Source organism: Mytilus californianus, unplaced genomic scaffold (genome assembly GCF_021869535.1).
Source record: "Mytilus californianus isolate M0D057914Y unplaced genomic scaffold, xbMytCali1.0.p SCAF_9, whole genome shotgun sequence".
Lineage (NCBI taxonomy): Eukaryota > Metazoa > Mollusca > Bivalvia > Mytilida > Mytilidae > Mytilus > Mytilus californianus.
In genome coordinates, this window is record NW_026262745.1 from 23,036,383 (window position 1) to 23,057,117 (window position 20,735).

General features: G+C 32.4%; 1 protein-coding gene across 1 annotated transcript; it reads left to right on the forward strand.

Moving 5' to 3' along the window:
* Positions 1-748: 748 nt before the first annotated feature.
* Positions 749-20,064, forward strand: LOC127714850 (carotenoid isomerooxygenase-like). Its single transcript, XM_052220881.1, has 12 exons — positions 749-879; positions 10,368-10,540; positions 11,191-11,338; positions 13,556-13,649; positions 14,033-14,343; positions 15,692-15,906; positions 16,533-16,675; positions 17,297-17,401; positions 17,715-17,909; positions 18,547-18,694; positions 19,364-19,451; positions 19,869-20,064. Exons 2-12 carry the CDS (start codon positions 10,375-10,377, stop codon positions 19,930-19,932), a joined length of 1,677 nt encoding a protein of 558 aa, XP_052076841.1. The 5' UTR covers positions 749-879; positions 10,368-10,374; the 3' UTR covers positions 19,933-20,064.
* The last annotated feature ends 671 nt before the right edge of the window (positions 20,065-20,735 follow it).

Genomic DNA, 20,735 nt, shown 5'->3' on the forward strand with positions numbered 1-20,735 from the left:
AAAATTAAAAAAAAAAAAACCAAAATATATGCCTATATATATCTATTAACAAGCCAAAATCTATTTTTTCATAACATTTCATTCACTAATGAAATAAGAACTTCGTTCTTTTTATACATTTATACTGTTATTGAAATCATATATATTGAATTCATATATTTGGGAGCAAACGGACGATTATTATTATTTTTTTAAGGGGGAATGGGGAATGGAATGGCACATCTTGCATTTTTTCAACAAAAAAGGATCAAGTCTGTTATTTTAAATGTTTAACCCCCCCCCCCCCCCCCCCTTTCCGTTTTTCCCCAAATAAAAATCAAATGTTAGCTTGCTTACCTCTTAAATCTTTTTCCTACATTACTTACTTGCGAAGTTGCATTTAAAAAAGTCTCAAATGTGTACGACATTCATCTTTTACTTGATATGGTTCTTTTTTATAAAATTATTAGATTTTTGAATTTCTTGAGAAAAAAAAACTCTCGGCGGAAGGAAAGTGAAAAAAAAAGTTTGTTTAAACTGTAACTTACATTAACTTGTATATGGTCATTTAAGTCTCTAATCTGTTTAATTTTGCTACCTCTTCTAAATGCAAAATGTACTACTTCTTTCTTGAAACGTCGTACAAGTCAGATACAAAACAAAGGTAACAAAAAACAGGCCGTAAACAAACTGCCGTATAGTTTTTCTGCACTTGTAGTCAGGTCAAGGGCCTCGGCTATCTCCTCGGTCCTTGACCTGACTACTCGTGCAGAAAAACTATCCGGCAACGCTTGTTACCGGCCTGTTTCTTTGTTACCTTTGTATTGTATCTAATACGTATCTAATGAACATCTATATATACACAGAAGATTTAAACATCTTATTTTAACTTTTAAACAGGTAAGATTACTTCCGTACATTTTGAACTCACTTTTAATATTTGTCCTAAATAATGACATATTTACATTTCCCTGCGCTGTACAAACTGGTACATTGAAATGGGAATTTGTATAATAAAATGGCAAAAGTTAAATATATTTTATTACTTTAAATCGCCCATAGTAATGACTATACCTATAATTTGGCATTGCACAAGGTCATGTTTTTCTTTGACTGTTGATGACGTCTTTACATCCATTGGATGTTGGATGTGTACTGATTGATATTTTTGTCTTAGATACATGAATTTTTTTATTAGTTGTTATGGGCTTTGAACTAGCTGTCAGTAACTGCGAGTACTCTCAGATCTGTACTTAGTGTCCTTTTTGTTGTTAGGGATGACGGATGGATAAATACCCTGCCACGTCCAGTTTGTGTTTATGTTTGATAATTTTCTGCTTTGTACCGATCTGATGAGTTAAGCCTTTTTCAACTGATTTTTATGGTTTGTTCTTATGTTGTGCTGTTACATCACTGTCCTAGGTTAGGGGAGGGTTGAGCGCTCACAAACATATTTAACCCCGCCACATTCTTTATGTGCATGTCCCAAGTCAGGAGCCTGTAGTTCAGTGGTTGTCGTTGGTTGACGTCTGTCATATTTGTTTTTCGTAAATTGTTTTGTTATTAAATAGGCTGTTAGTTTTCTCAATTGAATCGTTTCATATTTTTCATGTCGGGGCCTTTTATAGCAGACTATACGATATGGGTTTTTCTCATTGTTGAAGGCCGTACGGTTACCTATAATTGCTTACATCCACTTCATTTAAACTTTGGTGGATAATTGTCTCATTTGCAATCATACCACATCATCTTATTTTTATATTGCATGCCATTATTGGAACAGTTTCATTCTCGACAACTTTCAGGAATCACATATATATGTTTTTATCTGATATGAATATTGCATATATTTGCTAAATATTCTAAAATCGAATGTTTCCTTATAAAAAACTAACATATAAAATTGCTTGTGACTGAAAATGTAAGCTACATGTATACACTAAAAGATAATTAATTGTAGATATTTCACCAGTGATCGTACGATAAACGGTGTTCATATGTTCTTTACAAATTAGCATGGATTATTAATTGTGAAATTAGTCGTTGAACACGGATCGTTACGTTTGCGCGACAAAACGCATTACGTTTGCGCGAAATTTACCTGTTGAAAGGTTACTACATTTTCGCGGATTTATACAAAAACATATGAAAAATAAGTCCATAACTTTTATAACAAAAAACTTAATATTGTTAAAATATTAAACTGAACAGTTTTGCAGACGATATAATGTCAAATGCTCAGGACTATGCATGAAATTTGCAACAAATTTGCAACAAATTTGCCGACTACTTAGAAGAAAATTACGTTACCAGCGAGTCAAAATGTCCACCAGCAATGTGGATAGCTGTGCCCAATGAAGAAACAAAACGTACCAACAATGGCCAGAGTCTTTTCATAGCCATTACAATAAACAGTTTTATTCAACTCATCCAGCCATCTACACTTTCCGTTGAGATGTTTCTACAAGTTTAGGCGACTACTTAATTAAAATTCGCGTCAGCGATAACCAAGCTCTTGTAAAACGCACAGACTAAGAGAAAATTCAGTTTACCGTTCAACAATTTCTGAAATTTCAAACTGGTGAAATTTCCCGTCAATGCTATCTCAAATCGCTAGAATACAAGTACCAGGCAAGGACTGATCTATAGAAGATTCCCGTATAGATATCATCCGCATGTATACTGCGTTATATTCATGACTATATACTTTGAATGTTCTTTTCCATGATATTTGTATTTTATTCAAAACTTTTTTTTTACATACATGTAGTGCTTTTTAATGTTTATATAAACAAATAAAGACTTGTCTTATATATGTATGAAGTAACAAGATATGGTATGATCGGCAATTTATGTTCAAAACAATAACCGAATTACAGGTAAAAAAAACCTCTGGTAAACTACAGGTAAATTCGCACAAACGTAATACCATTTTTCCGCGCAAATGTAATGCGTGTCATTTTAAAATCCGCGCAAGTGTAGGTCGCCCGTTGAACAACCTCGGATCATGTATTCGCCAAAACACTCTTTACTTTTGAAATGTTTTGGTTTTGAAGCAATGACATGATGGTACAAAAGAACTCCTTATAAGGATAATCCCAAAAGTCACATGATTTGAAAACATGCAAAGACCCTATTATTATTTTACATCACCAAAACGAAAATGTATGTATCAACAACATATCAATTTTAATGAAAAATATATGGATTTGTAATTCGAGATTTGATTTGATGACAAATCTAAGAACGTTTTTGGGCGATTTTATGTGCCTACTTGTTTACACATATTCACTAATTAAAAAAGAATTATTTTTTTAAATTTTCAGTTCTAGTTCAACAAGCTAAAGTTGTATGCAACATTTTACCAAAATATGTGACATAGTCCATTTGCTGTACCTTGACCTTAATCGGCATTACTGTAAACAATTATTACTAAGCTAAAAACAAATTTAATACACTACGAATATTTTACATTGATAACGCTGAGGAGAGAGTTGTCATTAGACATAAACTCCATACGGTACGTAGACCAACCTTTATCATTGACCTGTAGCTAACGGTTCGTTAATGACATGAATCAAATTATACAGCTTGACTGGTCATTATTAGTACATTAATTATGTAATTTCGCTAAAACTAAAGTTGCAGCTCTATTAGAAGTTGATCTAAAAAATTTTGTCTGCTCTGTTCAGAATCAGAAATTAAAACTGCCACCAAAAAAGAGGGTACTTCGGATAGGGTAAGCTTTTGCTTTATTTTACAATAAGTCACCAACGTAACCCTAAAAGAGCAATTCTTGATTGGAGATTTTACATCTGATGCCTTGTATAGGGAGAGAGTCACGTTCTCTACACTTTAAAGAACCCTTAAAATCGTCCTACATCAGTTTCAACGTCCCTATTTCAAAAAGTCACAAAGTTGCGTATTTTTGTATGTCTTGCTGGCAAACGGACGTCCCCTTATTATGGGATTTGCCGCTGGACGAGAGAAATCCAGGCCACCGTTTCACAAAGCCTTCTTAACTTACGATCACCGTATCATTTTACGACCCGTTTACGTGTGGTTCTACGTTCCCGTTACGTGTGTTTCACAAAGGCATCGTAAAGGACTACTAAGTTGATCGCAAGTTACGCACTGTGTATCATCGTAAGTGTATCGTAAAACGGAACTCTAGCTGTAAACAGGAGGTGTGAATCGTAGTTTATTTACATCGGAATATGGCACACTCTTCTTTCACAGATCGACGAGTCGAGCATGCCGATGAGAGCGGACGTGAAAATGTTTGCAGAGAGAATCCTTCAACATCATTGAAATTGTTTTGCTAAATTGGTTTCATGGATAAATATTGTTATCCTTACATCTTATATTTTATGTTTTGAATTATATTTTTTTGTTGAGGAATTTTCTGCAGATATTTTCAGGTTTGTTTGATACATGTGGTTAGATGGAATCCATTAGTAGTTTCCATGTGGGAAACTATCAGACCAATCTATTTGATGTCTGAGAGTTTTAGCTGTTGTTCCCCTAATGGATGGGTAGTTTCTTTCCGAGATGCTTTATTGTAGGATTTTCGGCTTTCCTCTACCGGGAATACAGCTGGGCATTTAGCGGTATCGGTTTGGAATCCAAGTATGTCCTTTCAGGTTTCTCGTTCGTTGCCTTGGCATTTGTGCGGCATCCGGGGTGACCTTATCCATTATTTTGTATATAATTGTTTTTATATTTTGAATTTTTATATTTGTAAGGACGAGCGAATCAGGTGAGTGGGTGTGTTCGAATGTTTTCATTTGTAGACGAAACACAAGCCTTGTATCTTTGATGGGTTACTTCCTTTAATATTCAATAATACTTTTTTTCCTTGTATCGGAAATTTGAAATAATAGGAGAGTGACGAGACGTGTTTATATCTGATCAAAGGATTAAACGAATTTTTTAACAATTATTTGATAATGTCTAAAGTTATTATAGTACTGCAATTTTAGAGGAGATATGATTGATTGATTGCTGTTTTCTGAACGTACAGTGGCAAATATTTCATGCAGATTTATGACCAAGAGAAGAATTTTTAAACAAGAAATAAGAAGTTGCATGCGTTTTCGTTGAAAAAGAATTAAAAGAAAGTCCAATAAAAATAAACAAAACCAGTGTATATAATGTGCGAATCCTGAAATACCATTTTCACTGTATCCGTTAGGAATTTCTAATGTAGAATGTTAAATAAACAGACGACAAATTCATGATTTTTGAATAGAATAAGAAATAAGATATAATGTGTACTGTTTTTATAAATTCATGATATAGGTATGAGATGCGGACGGGTTTTCATCGCGCCTACAGCCATTTAGGTGTAAAATTGATACACAAATAGATAAATATTAAGAATAGTTCACGAACAGAGCGTGCAAGAGATTTAAAAGCAGCAGTTAAGTTTCATTTGCAGAAAAAATGTACCTTTTAACATAGTTATTAATGTTGTATAACTTAAAACAGGTTTTGTTATTCAGCTTGTTATTGAATTAAATTCCACTATGCTGTATTCGTTATGCGATTCATGTTTACTGTCGAATAATGATACTAGACTTTCATTTTCACTGTAGGAGCGATTCATTTCTATTGTACATGCGATGCATTTTCACGGAAGGAAATTAATTAATTTTCATCATATAACGTCTTACATGTAATTCAGCCGACTCTCTAACAAAATTTATGAAGTCAGAAGGATTGATTATATGTGACCCGCCACGACATTTCCAGGCTTATGGAGGTAGAACATCATTGTGAGAAAAACGCCGTTAACTATATGTGACTAGCCACTTCCAGGCTTATGATGGTACATTGTCTAAACTTTGCTTTTTGTATATTTATCTAGAGCATTCTGAAGCAAAAAAAAAAAACTCTGTCATGTTATTATGACCTATTTTTTTGTAATAACAATGAAACAAGTCATTTCGAATACCGACATGATAATGAGACTGTTTGATGACGAATTTTTCATTATCGAAGACACTAATTTATAAAATACAAAATTGTTGTATTCTATTGGCGCTTAGCTATCTTCAACAGCGTATTTGAATAAAAATTTCAAACGAATTAAATTTACAACATTACAAACAGTTCTTAGCTCTATTTTAGAAAATGTAATTTAAACTTGTTAAAATGAAGTTAGTATAAAATTTGTCAAAGAAAGCTTTTAGAACTCCTTTTTTTTTTAATTTGTCTTTTAACTTAGATTTATGATGCATGTCTCCATACATAGTATGCGACGCGTAGCAGTTTATAAGTAATTGTTCTCATATATGCGTTTGATACAGTGCATTTATTATGGATATATTTTAGACTCCATTTATGAAAATCTATAGATCAGAGAATTTTGATTTTTTGTATCAATTTAAAATGTAGATTCAAATATTTATATGTCGTTGATACAGACAAAAAGATCTTATCATGTCAAAATCATGATACAACAGGAAATTTTCATATGCACGGTCTGAACACAAGCATTTACAGAATAAGATATTTCTTACTGAATAGAGAAAAATGACCAAAAGAATTACAGAATGCAGAAATGTAAAACCCACCCACCCCTCTTTCCCCCCCTAATTCAGACCCTCATATATCATTGTGACGGAAAGTTTTGTTTGTTCTATTTAACTGTTTTTATTTTCGAAAAGAATATTTGTACAAGGTGTTGTTAATAAATGTAACGGACAATATATATACCATGCCCTCTCAGCCGACGTCGTAATTTCATTTTTAATGAAAGAAAGTATTTAAAAGCTTCTCTCCCTGTGCAATATGATTTATTAAACTCATTAGGCAGAGCAATTTTTATGACTACTTGCATAATTGTTTAATTGTATCAAATTTATATTTAATAATAAAAGTTTCAGATCTTTAATATCGAAAACGGGTTAAAATTATTTACTTGCATTAATATTGACATAAAAACATCCAGTTCGTATTTTTTGTGTTTTTTTGTAGATCTAAGAAAAAAAGCAACTCTGTTACACTAAAACAATTTACTAATTAAAATTGTCACATGGTGTCTTCTTATGTCGTCTGAATTACAATGTAAGTTATTGATCTGTAATTTATATATTCGCCATCCGTAATTATTATCTAAAATGTTTATTTGGCATGCCATACTCGATAGAAGTGCGGACGTGAAAGAAAGCACTCTTCACAAAAAACGTGAACGGAGATTACATTCCACGGAGATTACATTTCGATGATTTCGTCATTTATAAAACATAATACGTGAATCTGAAGATAGAATTTGTATTAAAATTGAATGTTGACACCGATATCGATCTGTTGGATGTAGAATTTATTTTCAAAATAGTTTATTTAGGATATACCATTCCACGGAGATTCCACAACTGGAGGAAAAACCAAAATCATTTTGGCAATAAATAAAAGGGAAAAAGACTGAAACATCAGGAGTCTCACCTTTGAGAGGTAAAGATGGATTACTTTATAGTGATCCACAAACACAATCAAATATTTTTAATGAACAATTTAAAAGTGCATTTACTAAAGAATACAAAACTTCAATGCCACATAAACCTAAAAGTCCCTACCCCACCATGCCAGATATAACCATTAATATCAATGGCATAATTAAACTCCTTAAAATATAAACCCCCATAAAGCTAGTGGGCCTGATAATATCCCTGCTATTTTCCTTAATAAACTCTCAGAAGAGATACCCCCCTTCCTTTTATTCTTTTTTTCAAAAATCCATAAATGATGGAAAAATCCCAGAAGAGTGGAAACAGGCCAATGTTGTGCCAATTTTTAAAAAGGGAGATAAGCATAATGCAATTAACTATAGACCGGTTTCTTTAACGGCTATATGTTGTAAGGTTTTAGAACACGTCTTAACAAGTAACATTAGAAAACATTTAGATTTAAATAATATTTTAAATGATTGCCAACATGGCTTTAGGAGTAAACGTTCCTGTGAAGCACAACTTGTTATCAGCATCCGGGACATACTAGTAGCCAAATACTTGGCAGAAGGTAATCAAGTTGATGCAATACTTTTAGATTTTTCTAAAGCTTTTGATATGGTCCCCCATGAAAGGTTAATAACAAAGCTTAATTATTATGGTATACGTGAAAATAACTTACTTTGGATAACAATTTTTTTTTGTCAAACAGGCAACAGCAAGTCCTGCTTAACGGTGTTCAATCTTCCAAATTAGCTGTTGACTCGGGTGTTCCTCAGGGCACAGTATTAGGCCCAACTTTATTTTTGTTATTCATAAACGACCTACCTGAGCATGTCTCCTGTAAGGTTCGTCTTTTTGCTGACGACTGTTTACTTTAAGAAACATCAAATAATATAAATGAGTCTCAAGCACTCCAAAAAAAATCTATCAAGCCTTGAAAATTGGGAATCTGAATGGCAAATGAAATTTAATCCTGAAAAATGCTATGTCATAAATATATCTAAAAAGTCGAAAACTAATTTATTTCAATATAAATTACATAACCATGTACTTGAATCTGTCAAAGACAGCAAGTATCTAGGAGTTACAATAAGCAATGATCTTGATTGGGGGCCCCATATTAATAATATAACTTCAAAGGCAAATAAAACACTAGGATTTTACGTAGAAACATGAAAAATTGTTAAAAACCTTACGTACACATCACTTGTGCGTCCGACCGTCGAGTACTCCTCACCAGTTTGGGATCCGTACAAACAAAGCCAAATAAACCAAATTGAGCAGATACAGCGTAAGGCAGCAATATATGTTTTTAATGACTATAACGATAGATCACCAGGTGCTGTCACTGGTATGTTAAACAAACTAAAATGGGAAAACTTGCAATCCCGTAGAACAAAAGCTAAGCTTGTCTTGATTTATGAGATTAATGGGGGGTTGGTCGAAGTCACTAATGACGTCCTGACACAATCTGACAGGCGAACTAGAGGCCTACATAAATTTCGACATATATATACAAATAAAGACTTTTTTAAATCATCTTTTTTCCCAAGTACTATTGCTGTCTGGAACGATCTCCCAGAAACAATTTGCATGTCACCCTCCCTAGAATCCTTCAAAGGTGGTATCTCCACCTTAACATTTGGAGGTTCTAGTATGGCTAATTAATTAGTGTAATTAAGCCACTGTACATAATGTGAATATGTTTAACATTAAGCTACAACTAATGTTATTTTAAATTGTAATTGAACTGTGGCAAATATTTTTATCTTATAACAAAATTTTCGACATCCATTTGCATGTACATAGCGCCACAGTTCCGGGATATTACACACTCCGGCACCGGAGTCTTTCCCGTACCAGGAAGAAGAAGTACATGCTTAACAAATTTCTGCAGTTTTCAACTTTGTTTAGTTTTCAAGACTGATATGATTTGGAATAAATGACGATTTAACAAAATTATTTATGGTAACGTTATAAACAAAATTATTTATGGTAACCTTATAATCAAATTTAACTCATATCACACTCTATGTTGTGCTAAATATTTAGTCTTGCTTGGTCTTCTATCCGTTAACGGGAATTACAGGTTTACGAAGAAAACATTATGACGGCCGGTACGATCACTATCGTTGTGCAATATGTACTAAACTTTATAAAAATAAAAAATATAGATAATAAAGAAATATAAAAATCTCAGATTTAATTATAACAAGCTACGGGTATATAACTCGAAGTCGTTAGTTTTGCTTTGTTACGGTGGGACAAATCAGCGTCATAAAATGGGCGCTTTACCGGAGAACCAGTGAGTAGCGCAAAGCTAACAAAACCTGCGTTTCAGGAGTAAGTGCATGGGACCTATTTGTATCATGTTTTATATCTGGTTCTATTGCCAATGTGATTTCATTGATACTGTGTCTATCCAGTCTGTATCTGGATATAATATCCTTTTCATTTTCAAAATGATCAAACGAAGAAAGTGTGGTTCTAATATTGAAGATTCTTCTTCGTCTTCTAACATTTGCGGCATCTTGATCGAGAATAAAGCCATCTTAGATATGGTTTAATTCATATTTGCGGAAATATACGACTGGGTATAGCTGTAGTAAGTTACGCCAGGATTTACGTATTATTTACGCTCATCTTAACTTACGACGGCTTTGTGAAACGGCTGTAAAACCTACGATTTATTTACGATGAACGTACGATGACACGTAAGACTTACGAAGGCTTTGTGAAACGGTACCCAGGCTGCTATACATATATATTTTTAACACGATCAACCGATGGGGTGAAAATTCAATAATCATCTTACATTGCTTGTTATAAATTCAAACCCAGTAACTTTAATTCAAAGTTTATAAGTTTGATTTAATCGCTAATAATCAAATTGCATTGCTTGAGTTCTGCTTTAGGTCTTTTATTCTATTGTAGAACCATTATGTTACTAGTCTTACTGGCACTGGTTTTTGGTGTTAATTGCATTCTTGGATACACGGAAAATGAACGGAAACAGTTTTTGATGGCGGGATTGTCTGATATTCAACGAGAAACAATTGACGGAACAGTAACAGTTGAGAGTGGAACCATCCCAACATGGTTAAATGGTAGAAAAGCTTTCACACAACATTATCAAATATCTAGAATTTTACAATAAGCATGCTGACCATTTCCCTGAAATTAATGGCATACTTAATTTGCATAAGGCATACTTCCATGTGATAGTTTAGAAAACAAAATGAATATATTCACTTGGAATGTAAAGAAAATAACGAAAAAACTATTTTATGCAATTTCTTCGAAATAATGACACTTAGACTTATAATGTCGATGAAGAAAAAACCTTCCTAAACACAGTTTTATTTCTGATAAAATTTTCTGACGTGAAAAAAGCAGCATCTAGTTAATTCTTAGTAGATAGGTCCATAATTTATTTTAAAACTGCAGTTTGACAAAAATGCAATGCAATGGTGACGCCTAGATCTCTATTTTTGATTGACTTCTAATTCTACTGTTGAGTTTCTATCTCTATGAAGTTTACCTATTTTAAAGCACATAGTCGATATTATAAAGCATAATTCTTATGAGAAACATGAAATTATTTAGACACCCCTCCCCCCTTTCCAAAAAAATAAGATAAATATTGCGCTACAATGTAACATTCAAGCTTTTAAAATATTAGCAGAAAGTATGTCATGTATATAATTATTAAGTGGTGTATTATTATTATCTGATGTATTTTTTTTCTTTCAAAAAGGTAATTTTATGCGACATTCCTGTGGTGTCTTTGGTGAAACTGATCATTTGGATAGCAACGAACCCAACTATATCAGCCATCTTTTCGATTGCATTGAAATTGGTTCAAAGTTCAAATTAGAAAATGGACAAGTGACGTTTACAAATAGGTATGAAATATAATCATTCAGTATCTAAACCAAACTTTACCTCTACTTTTTCTTGATTGAACACACGATAAAAAAGACATACAAGATACATTTTGTTTTTGTAAAAAACAGGCAATCAAAGCTCTTTATTTAAAGGAGAACCGCCAAGATCATCACAAAAGAACGAATACGAACAAGAAAAACAGTTAACAAAGCAAAACGCAGAAAACTAAAGTTTGAGCAACTGGAACCTGTATGCATTTCCTGCTCCATATGTGACAACCGTCGTAAACAAAATGTCGAAAAATCAAAGTAAACATACGCTACTACTTTCATTTTTACTAGGCTAGTTTTTTTACAGTGTAAAATTAAAATTGAAAAGAATTTTATACCTGCAAAAAGTTTTGTCACGAAAGCCTTACTTATAAGCAGGATCTTCCTCTTGGATCGTGCTACAAACGATACTATTTGATTTTAACGAAAGAAATCTCTGTATTACTGAAAAATTATATATTACACTAGGGTTTTCGATAACACAAACTTGTCAAAACATTTACTAAATTTTATCATCGGTACAAAGACATCATTCGTAAATATAAATCAACGTGCAGACATCTTATACGTTCAGGTATTTCACATCCCATCTTTTATGGTAATATTCTATACAAAGCACAAAAATGTCGTCATTCACCTCAAAGGCTAACCAAACCTTTAAACAGACTTATTCTGAAGGGATATAGCTACGATACTGTTGTCAGGTCATTAAAGATGGCATTTTTTGGAATTAATATTGATTCACTCATAGGGTCTTTGCATCGGAAATAAAACACATATATTCTAAAACCAGTTGTTGGCATGAAACGGGTTATGTTCTTCTCGTATATTTTATGATGGTATGGTACTAAACCTCTAACGGGAGGGATTATGCTTGATTTTCATATGATGAATCAGTTTAATTGAGGTCTGGAGCTGGAATGTCAGTAACTGCTAATAGTCCTTTGTTAATTCATGTTGATCATTGTCATTTTGCTTAGTTTCTTCTGTTACAAGGACTTCTTTTAAACTGAGTTTTACTGTGCGTATTGCTGTGTGTTTGTTTATTCTACATTGGCTAGATGTATAGGTGGAGGGTTGAGATCTCACAAAACATGTTTAACCCCGCCTCATTTTTGCGCATGTCCCTTTGTTAGTCTTGCATATTTTTTCTAAATTTTTGGTTCATTTATATGTTTCGGAGTTTAGTGTGACGTCCATTTTCTCTGAACCAGTATATATTTTTGTTTAGGGGCCAGTTAAAGCCCGCCTCCGGATGCGGGAATTTCTTGCTGTGTAGGAGACCCATTGGTGGCCTTGAGCTGGTTTCTGCTCTTTGGTCAAGTTGTTGTCTCTTTAGCACATTCCCCGTTTCCATTTTCAAGTTTATTTTCATACTACTGGATTTATTTTATAACATGATGGTGAACTGAACAACGTTCACTCAAGTTATCTATCCTATTTGTTGATTAACACTAATACTCCAGTTACGAGAATAAAAAAATGAATGAGAATTTTATTTTTGTATATTCTCACGTATTCTCAAATGAAACGAATTATACAAAAAGCTTTAAAAAGCTTTTAAGGTACACAAATATCAATTTGACCCAAATGCTATAAAAAAGTTTAGGAGGAATGTCTGACAAGCACCAGAGCCACATGACAAATTGTAAATCGACCTTAGTCATCTGGAATCAACATTAAAATTTCGACAACATACAAGAAAGAAAAATTATATAAGAGCAAAATCCATTGACCAGATTGCCATAGAAACAATTGGTGGGGTTAAAAAGCTTAAAAAAATCAATCTATTATAATTAACAATTATCTTGTCCCCAATTGTTTCATAATTTTTGAGATTGCATCTCCCGGTCTGATTATATTCGACTTCTAATGTATCTATAATCTGTGGTGACAAACAAAAACTTTCGTATAGGAGAAAACAAGCAAATAAAATAATAATAATAATAAAAAAATACAGAATAATGAAAAAAATAAATAATTTAATACTGCAGTGAAAACCATAAATTCAATCTATCCAAACAATCAAAATGTGACAACAAAATATAACATGGATACAAGGTATCTCTTTAAAATGGGAAAATAGAGATGCATGATCGAGTGGATGTAGATAATGTTAGTTACAGCAAGTTTAAAGGAATTTTGCATTTATGCTCTAAAATTCAAAACTTGTCTTTTACATAGATGGTATGACACCCAGTCAAACGAATTTTTCAATCGTTATGGGAGGAACATGAACAAGTCTAGTGTTTTTATGGCCGGAACGTACAGCAAGGCAGTAAGTTTCATTTTTTAAGACTCGAAAGACCGGTCTTCGCATACACTATGAAGAAATATTCATCTAGATGTAACCAACTGATTGGGCAAATTTACAGTATTTCTACAAAATAAGCAGATGCATATAACGAATCATCTAGCACAGGAATATTTATCCAAAATAAACCTCCATATCTGAAGTAAGAGTTATTTGTGCAAAATTTTATTAAGCGTATTAAATATAAAAGTGAAAGAGACGACTTGAAAACATAAGGACTCGTCAGTCTATGTATAAAATCTTAAGAAACATTGACAGCATTCATATAATCAAAATTTAATACACAATCAATCGTAGAAATAGATTTCTGATACATCAAAATATAAAAAAACCCAACTTTTTTATAGAACCTGTCACAAGTACAGAATTTTAAACAATTTGGAAAGCAGTCAAACAAAATTGTTGAAGTTCCACATGTCAGTTGGTGGCAGATCGGTAACCAAGCCATTGCTATGACAGAAATGCCTGTAGGTGTAGTGATTAACCCAGTAAAGGTAGAGCATAATGGTTATATAAGTTACCTAGACAATAACTTTGGCTATGGCAAAAGTATCCAATTAACTAACAACCCGGCACATGAGCACACTGAAGCAGACGGTACATTGTGGAGCACAGTCACAGCTGTCAGATTTACATCACAGACTAACCTGAATATTTGGTAAGTGTCGCTTATACTCGAAAGTGTCATATAGTAGCGACAGTTCAACTAACAGGGTGTTAGTAATGGCCACAAGTTGATTTCATCTGTCCGTAAATTGATTCGTCTTTTCTGTGTAACCTGAAGTATTATTGAAATTTCTTGATTGGATGAACCCTATGTACTTATGTTAAGTTGGGTCAAGGTTACTCAATTCTAACCATCTCTTAAGACAGATCATTAGCATTGCTCTTTATATGTCGAACATTGAACTGTTTGTTATTAATGACAACTGACCGATTAAAAGAAAAATAAAACGCACCATTTAATAAAAGACTTCAAAGAGAGGTAAAGATCATATGAACTTATATGTACAAAAAAAAAAGTTTTTACTAATGATTTTTGACCTATTTGGCCATTTTTACGAGTAAATGACAACCCTATTTAATAAAAAAAAACAAACTATTTTACTTTGAAATTCAGTCAATATGGTATTAACCATAATATTGTAAGGCTTAATTTAACTAGAACCAATGCATTCATTTTTTTTAATGAAGAACATACAATATATATAGTGGGTTTATTTATTCAACCCACAAGTAAAATTACCTAATCGTTAAAACTGATATTAGATTTAAAATAAGTCACTTATCAGAGGTAAATGACATAACAGAGGGATTATGTTTCCTGAATATATATTATTGGATCGTGACCGCAGTCTTAACCGCCATCATTGGACATCTTATTCAAATATGATACATTTATAATTTAACGGGTTCACTGTTGAATATCCAAGTTTATGTTTAAATACTAAAGCATGGTAGATTATTATACAAAACTGATGCACGTTGTCTATATGCTAGATAAATTCAGAAACATGTACATGAGGGTCTGGATTGAGGTGGGTCGTCATTCCTGTATCAATTGATTTTTTAGGCCATTTTTCTTTTCTTTAATTTTTTGGTCCATTATTCTCCATTCTTTATTCTTTGCCAAATTTCTGTATTTTATTGTTGCCCTTTATTCTGTACCTTTGGTCCATTATTCTCTATTCTTAAAACCGCATGCACGCCCTCGTACATATTTGCGGTTATTTGTGACATAAGAAAATGAGCTTAAATCTTATGCAAGAAGGTACTGCCTAATGCAACAAAATATCATCGGACGAAGTATGAAAATAAATAGATTGTTATACGTATTTTGGATAGACACAAAATGTTATCATAAAACGTTCATGCATTGCCTTTATATGTTTTTGTCGTAATTTTGAACAATTTTAACGTGCTGAATCGTTAACAATGATAAACCTTCATTGACAATATATGTTTAGGCAAAGATTTCACAATTACAAACACGTTTTATGTTATAGGCGAATTATTTACAAAGTTGGTGCTGATAGGATCAGACACAAAGTTGGAGAATACCATTATAACGATGCAGATTTAACAAAGTGCTCTAGAACAAAGCCATTCAACACTTACCCAGATTTAAGTTCAAGATTTGGCTATTTACACTCGTTTAGCTCGACAGAAAAATATATAATTCTCCCTGAGACGGCCTATATGCATGATCCTTGTTTTTACGGTAAGGTAACATTTATGTAGAAAATTAAGAATACATTTACCTTGACTTAGATGATTTATACATATGAAGGATAAATCTTTATGTGTTAATTGTGTGCTCGATTCAAATAGTTGAATGATTAAATGAATTCCGAAGTTGAAGAGCACTGACACCAACAATTTAAAACATTGTGCCAAATATGGCTAAAGCAACCAATGCCTAGGGATAGAAAACCGTAGTTTTTTTTTAACGATTTAAAAATTTTATGAACGGTAAGCTTCAGGGATAAATATGTTACATTATGTTAATGCTATTTTGTCTTGTTTTCATGTGTGCATTTTTATGTTAGTTAATGGCTCCAATAATTAATAATCACGAAGCCACAGATTGTATTCTGCAAATTCTGCTTATTAATGTTAATAAAAAAAATGTTTTTAAAGTGTCATATATTGATATTGCAATAAGAAAATTACAAGCACAATATACATACATAATAAAACAACCAGTATCACAAAAACATCTGACTTGCGAGACACTATGTATCATTGTATACAAATGACAAGAAATCTACATGTTTCATCTTGAAATTAAGTGTTTTTAACAAAGTTATCACGCAAAGTTTATAAGAATCTTATTTATGTTTATAGCTCATTACCAGAATGGGGAACCATTCTTTCCTCAGGGGTTCAAATTTGAACAAAAAGGTATGTCACGGTTAGTAGTGATGAGGAAGTCGGACGGTAAAATAATCGCCAGTATTAAAGCAAAACCTTTCTTCGTAACTCATCAGGTGAGCTATCTGAATAAAACCTCAATAGTTTTACATTGTCTTTTTCAATGTTTAGTTGATATTGTCATCCAATTGATTCACTCTTTTAAAGGGGCATAAGCTACGAGATATAAAAAATCTTTAATGAAAGTGAATTAGTTTTACAGCCAGTTTAGTTCAATATTGTCAAAATAAGCTACGAAACATCGGTGATGAATTATTCACTTGCAAGTGAATAATTCGACATCATTGAATCCGTATTAATGTGACCTTCAATTTAACCCATTAGCTAGAGATTGGTCCCGCATGTATTAGTCGTGATCAGCCATTAAAAGGAAAAGAATGTCAACATTGAAAGTGAAACAAAGATGAACCATTTCGTTGACTGACTCGATCAACAAAATTACATGTATATTTTGTTTAAAGTAGGAAACAGAACATATAATGGGACAGCAACCCAACGTCACAAATAATCAAAATATATTATGTCCTCAATCAAACATTGAAATCGATAACAATAATTAGCGACATGGTTTGGAAACAATTGTGTTTTAGATTTTCTGTATGACTAGTGGAAACAGACAAAACCGTTGTGCGAGGTCACAGAAATTTGTTTAATGTATATGTCATTTTGATTTTTAGCTTGGATCGTATGAAGATGGTGAATTGATACATATGGATATGTTAATGTATGATGACGCCTCTATATATGACAGGACGACATATATTACTAGTCTTATGGCTAATGTAAGTTTTATATACCAACGGTCTGTTCCTAATATAAAATAACTACGCGACAGTTTATAGATGAAAATTATTTGAATTCAAGAATTGAAAAAAGTGTTCCATTGAAATCCATTATTATCGTTACTCGGTCAGTTACTTTATTATAATAAGTACCGGTACGTAATCGGATTTGTTCTGTTCAGGGAATTCCCATTATACTTTTTGTGTTTTACATAAATTTGAAATTTTGAAAAATTGAAATATTATGTTAGAGATTTGAATCAATATATATCATGACAGACCTGTTCCTTTTAACCATTATATTCTATTGTAGACTCCATACACTACTAATGTAACAAGAATAACTATTAATACAACTGACTGGACAGCAATGTTTAAGAATCTCCGTAGTGGTTCTCCTGCTGCCTTTGAAATGTCAAACATCAACTATGCATACAATGGTAGGAAATATACGTATGCTTATATGAGTAGGAATTTCGACAGAGCGGACATAAATGCTGTGACTAAGGTACTTTTCATAATTTCTTCAAACTTCTTTCTGCAACGCTACTATATTCCAAGAGATTGTTTGCTCTAATCATCAAAATATTATTAATTAAGTTCGTACTTTGCTAGCTTTTTTGGAAGTTTTTCTCTTGATGGACAAGAAAGATTTGACTAATAATTAAAATGTAAAATCTACAAAAAAAAAATGTACCTCTTGAACGTCAATTTAAGAATATGATGTCCAGTATTTGATATGTCTCTTTATACATGTATGAGATTTAAAACAATGCAACACGTGTTCATTAGACTGCTGCTTTTTTTCGATTTTTAGTTCAAAACAGTCAGGAACCTGTTGTTCAGTGGTTGTCGTTTGTTGATGTAGTTCTTAAGTGTTTCTCGTTTCTCGTTTTTTATATAGATTAGACCGTTGGTTTTCCTGTTTGAATTGTTTTAAACTAGTCATTTGGGGCCCTTTGTAGTTTGCTGTTCGGTGTGAGCCAAGGCTCCGTGTTTGACCTATGATTTTTTACTTTTTACACATTGTGACTTGGATGGAGAGTTGTCTCATTGGAACTCATACCACATCTTCTTATTTCTATGTCGAATAGATTTTGTATTAGTGATGCCTTTTATATGTTTTACCTTTTAATCTTATACAGTTAAATGTGGATACTGGTGTTGAAACGGAATATGTTTTCCCGGAGGGAATGTTTGTTCAAGAACCTCAATTTGTGTCCCGACCTAATTCAACAGCAGAAGATGATGGCGTTTTACTAGCACAAGGGGTCGATGGAACAAAACATAAAGGTAAACTGTAATCAAGTGCTGTGTCAACGGGGAACTTTTTATGCGGAAAATTAATTCCTCTTTTTGAATAAGATTTTGTTTTTCAGTCGTCATCTATTTGAGCAGGAGTTTTGTAAATTATCTATTTCATGTGGGTTTTGTTTCATTGTGGATGTGTCTTTTTTTCTTTACAAAATAAAATATAACCCTTTTTTCTTAAAATGCGAAGACTGTGTGGTTAATTTTGACACTTCTGATGCTGCTACAATTCTATTAGAATTGAAAAAAAAGTTTAAAAGCTTTAAAGGGATTTAGATTTCAAGGTTTCTTTAATTGTTTTTTAATCATTTTATTACAAACGTCATTTTAGTCTGATTAATTCAGAGGAAGGCTAATCAAAAGAAATATCATTCAAAGACATTGTTTGGTCATATAAACAACAGGCAAAAGATATGATTATATGAGTTAATGGTAAAAGACTCTTGACCAGCATACATTTTATAGGAACAGTTATAACCTCTTAATATACATCAATATTATGCTCATAAATCCGTATTTATTTCAATTCCTTTAGATGAATGAACTAAAACCTCTTGATTTAACTTGATTTAAATTTGTAGACAAATACATTATCTAGAAAATAGCATTGCTGCATGATCATTTGAAGAATGACATTTGGATTTTTTACAGCATTCCTCTGTGTAATTGATGCCAAGACAATGAAGTTGATATCTCACGTAACAGCACCAGATATAGCTTTATTGGGATTACATAATAGGTATATATACATTATAATTTAATTCTATAATGGAAGTGTTTAGCTTCAATCCATTTCAATTTTCTAATTCGTTCCCTAAATTGATTGTCATTTTCTAGGAAGAAAAACGATTTTATTGTAAATTAACCTTTTTTTTCACTAATCGCTCAAATACTTTATTCCATCTAATGCTCTGAAAGTCACAAAATTTCAATAATATATTACAACATCTAAAATGCTGAATTACATTTCTTTCCTACATACATTATTTGTCATAACTTAAAAGTTTGATCATTTGCTCTTATGGTTTGTATTTACCCCCATGGTTATTTAATCGTCTAATCTTTTTTTAACGAATGTGATATTTAGAAGGGATAAGGTGAAAATTTATACTAGCATTTATCATGTTTATAACTATCAAATATATATTTTTTACAGATTTTTTGGTCTGGAGGTTGGAAACTCTTCTGTTGGTTCAGCGGAAATAATAGGAAAAAGATAACAACAAAAATAGTTTATAGCAGAGAGAACGTTTTCAAATTTGTAACACTACATATAGTTGTGATCTATCCATAAGAATTGCCAAATAGTGTTCATTTAGAATATATTTTTAACTTTTAATAAAATTTCGCTATTTCATAATCATTATCATTTTCCTTATTTGTCACATATATGTATGACGTTGTTATTATTAGAGATTGCAAACTACTAAAATTATTGTTTTTCCATAAGCAACAATAGTAGGTTTTCTCAAGAAGCAGGATTAGGAAAGCTTATTTTTAGAACAAATCTTTGATATAATTATCCATTTTTTAGTCCAAAAGTATATGTTCTCGTTGCTTTTCTCAACTCTTTTTTGAGTTATCTCCCTTGCCTAACAATTCTGCACTAAAACCATGTTTAGTCACATTTTACAAAATACTTCCTATAAAAATAAGAAGGTTTTGTATGATTGCCAGTGAGAAAACTCTCCACCAGAGACCCAAAATGGCGTGGAAGTTAGCAATTATAGGTCACTGTACGGCCTTCAACAATGAGCAATACCATCGTTGTAATATGGAAAGCTATAAAAGATCCCGAAATGACAAATGTAAAACAATTCAAACGAAAAAACTAACGGCCTGATATCTGTTCACAACAATAAATGATAATCAAATATGATATACAGCAACAAACGACAACCACTTGGGACAGAATAATATATATTGTGGCGGGGTTAAACATGTTTGTGGGTGCCCCAACCCTTCGCCTTACCTGTGAGTTCCTTTGGGCTAAGAACACTATGTTATTTTGCCTTTGGAACAG

Coding starts and splice junctions, on each gene's coding strand:
- LOC127714850 (XM_052220881.1), top strand. CDS start 10,375: ATGTTACTAGTCTTACTGGCACTGGTTTTTGGTGTTAATTGCATTCTT. Junction 10,541..11,190: donor CATCCCAACATGGTTAAATG/GTAGAAAAGCTT, acceptor TCTTTCAAAAAG/GTAATTTTATGCGACATTCC. Junction 11,339..13,555: donor CAAGTGACGTTTACAAATAG/GTATGAAATATA, acceptor TCTTTTACATAG/ATGGTATGACACCCAGTCAA.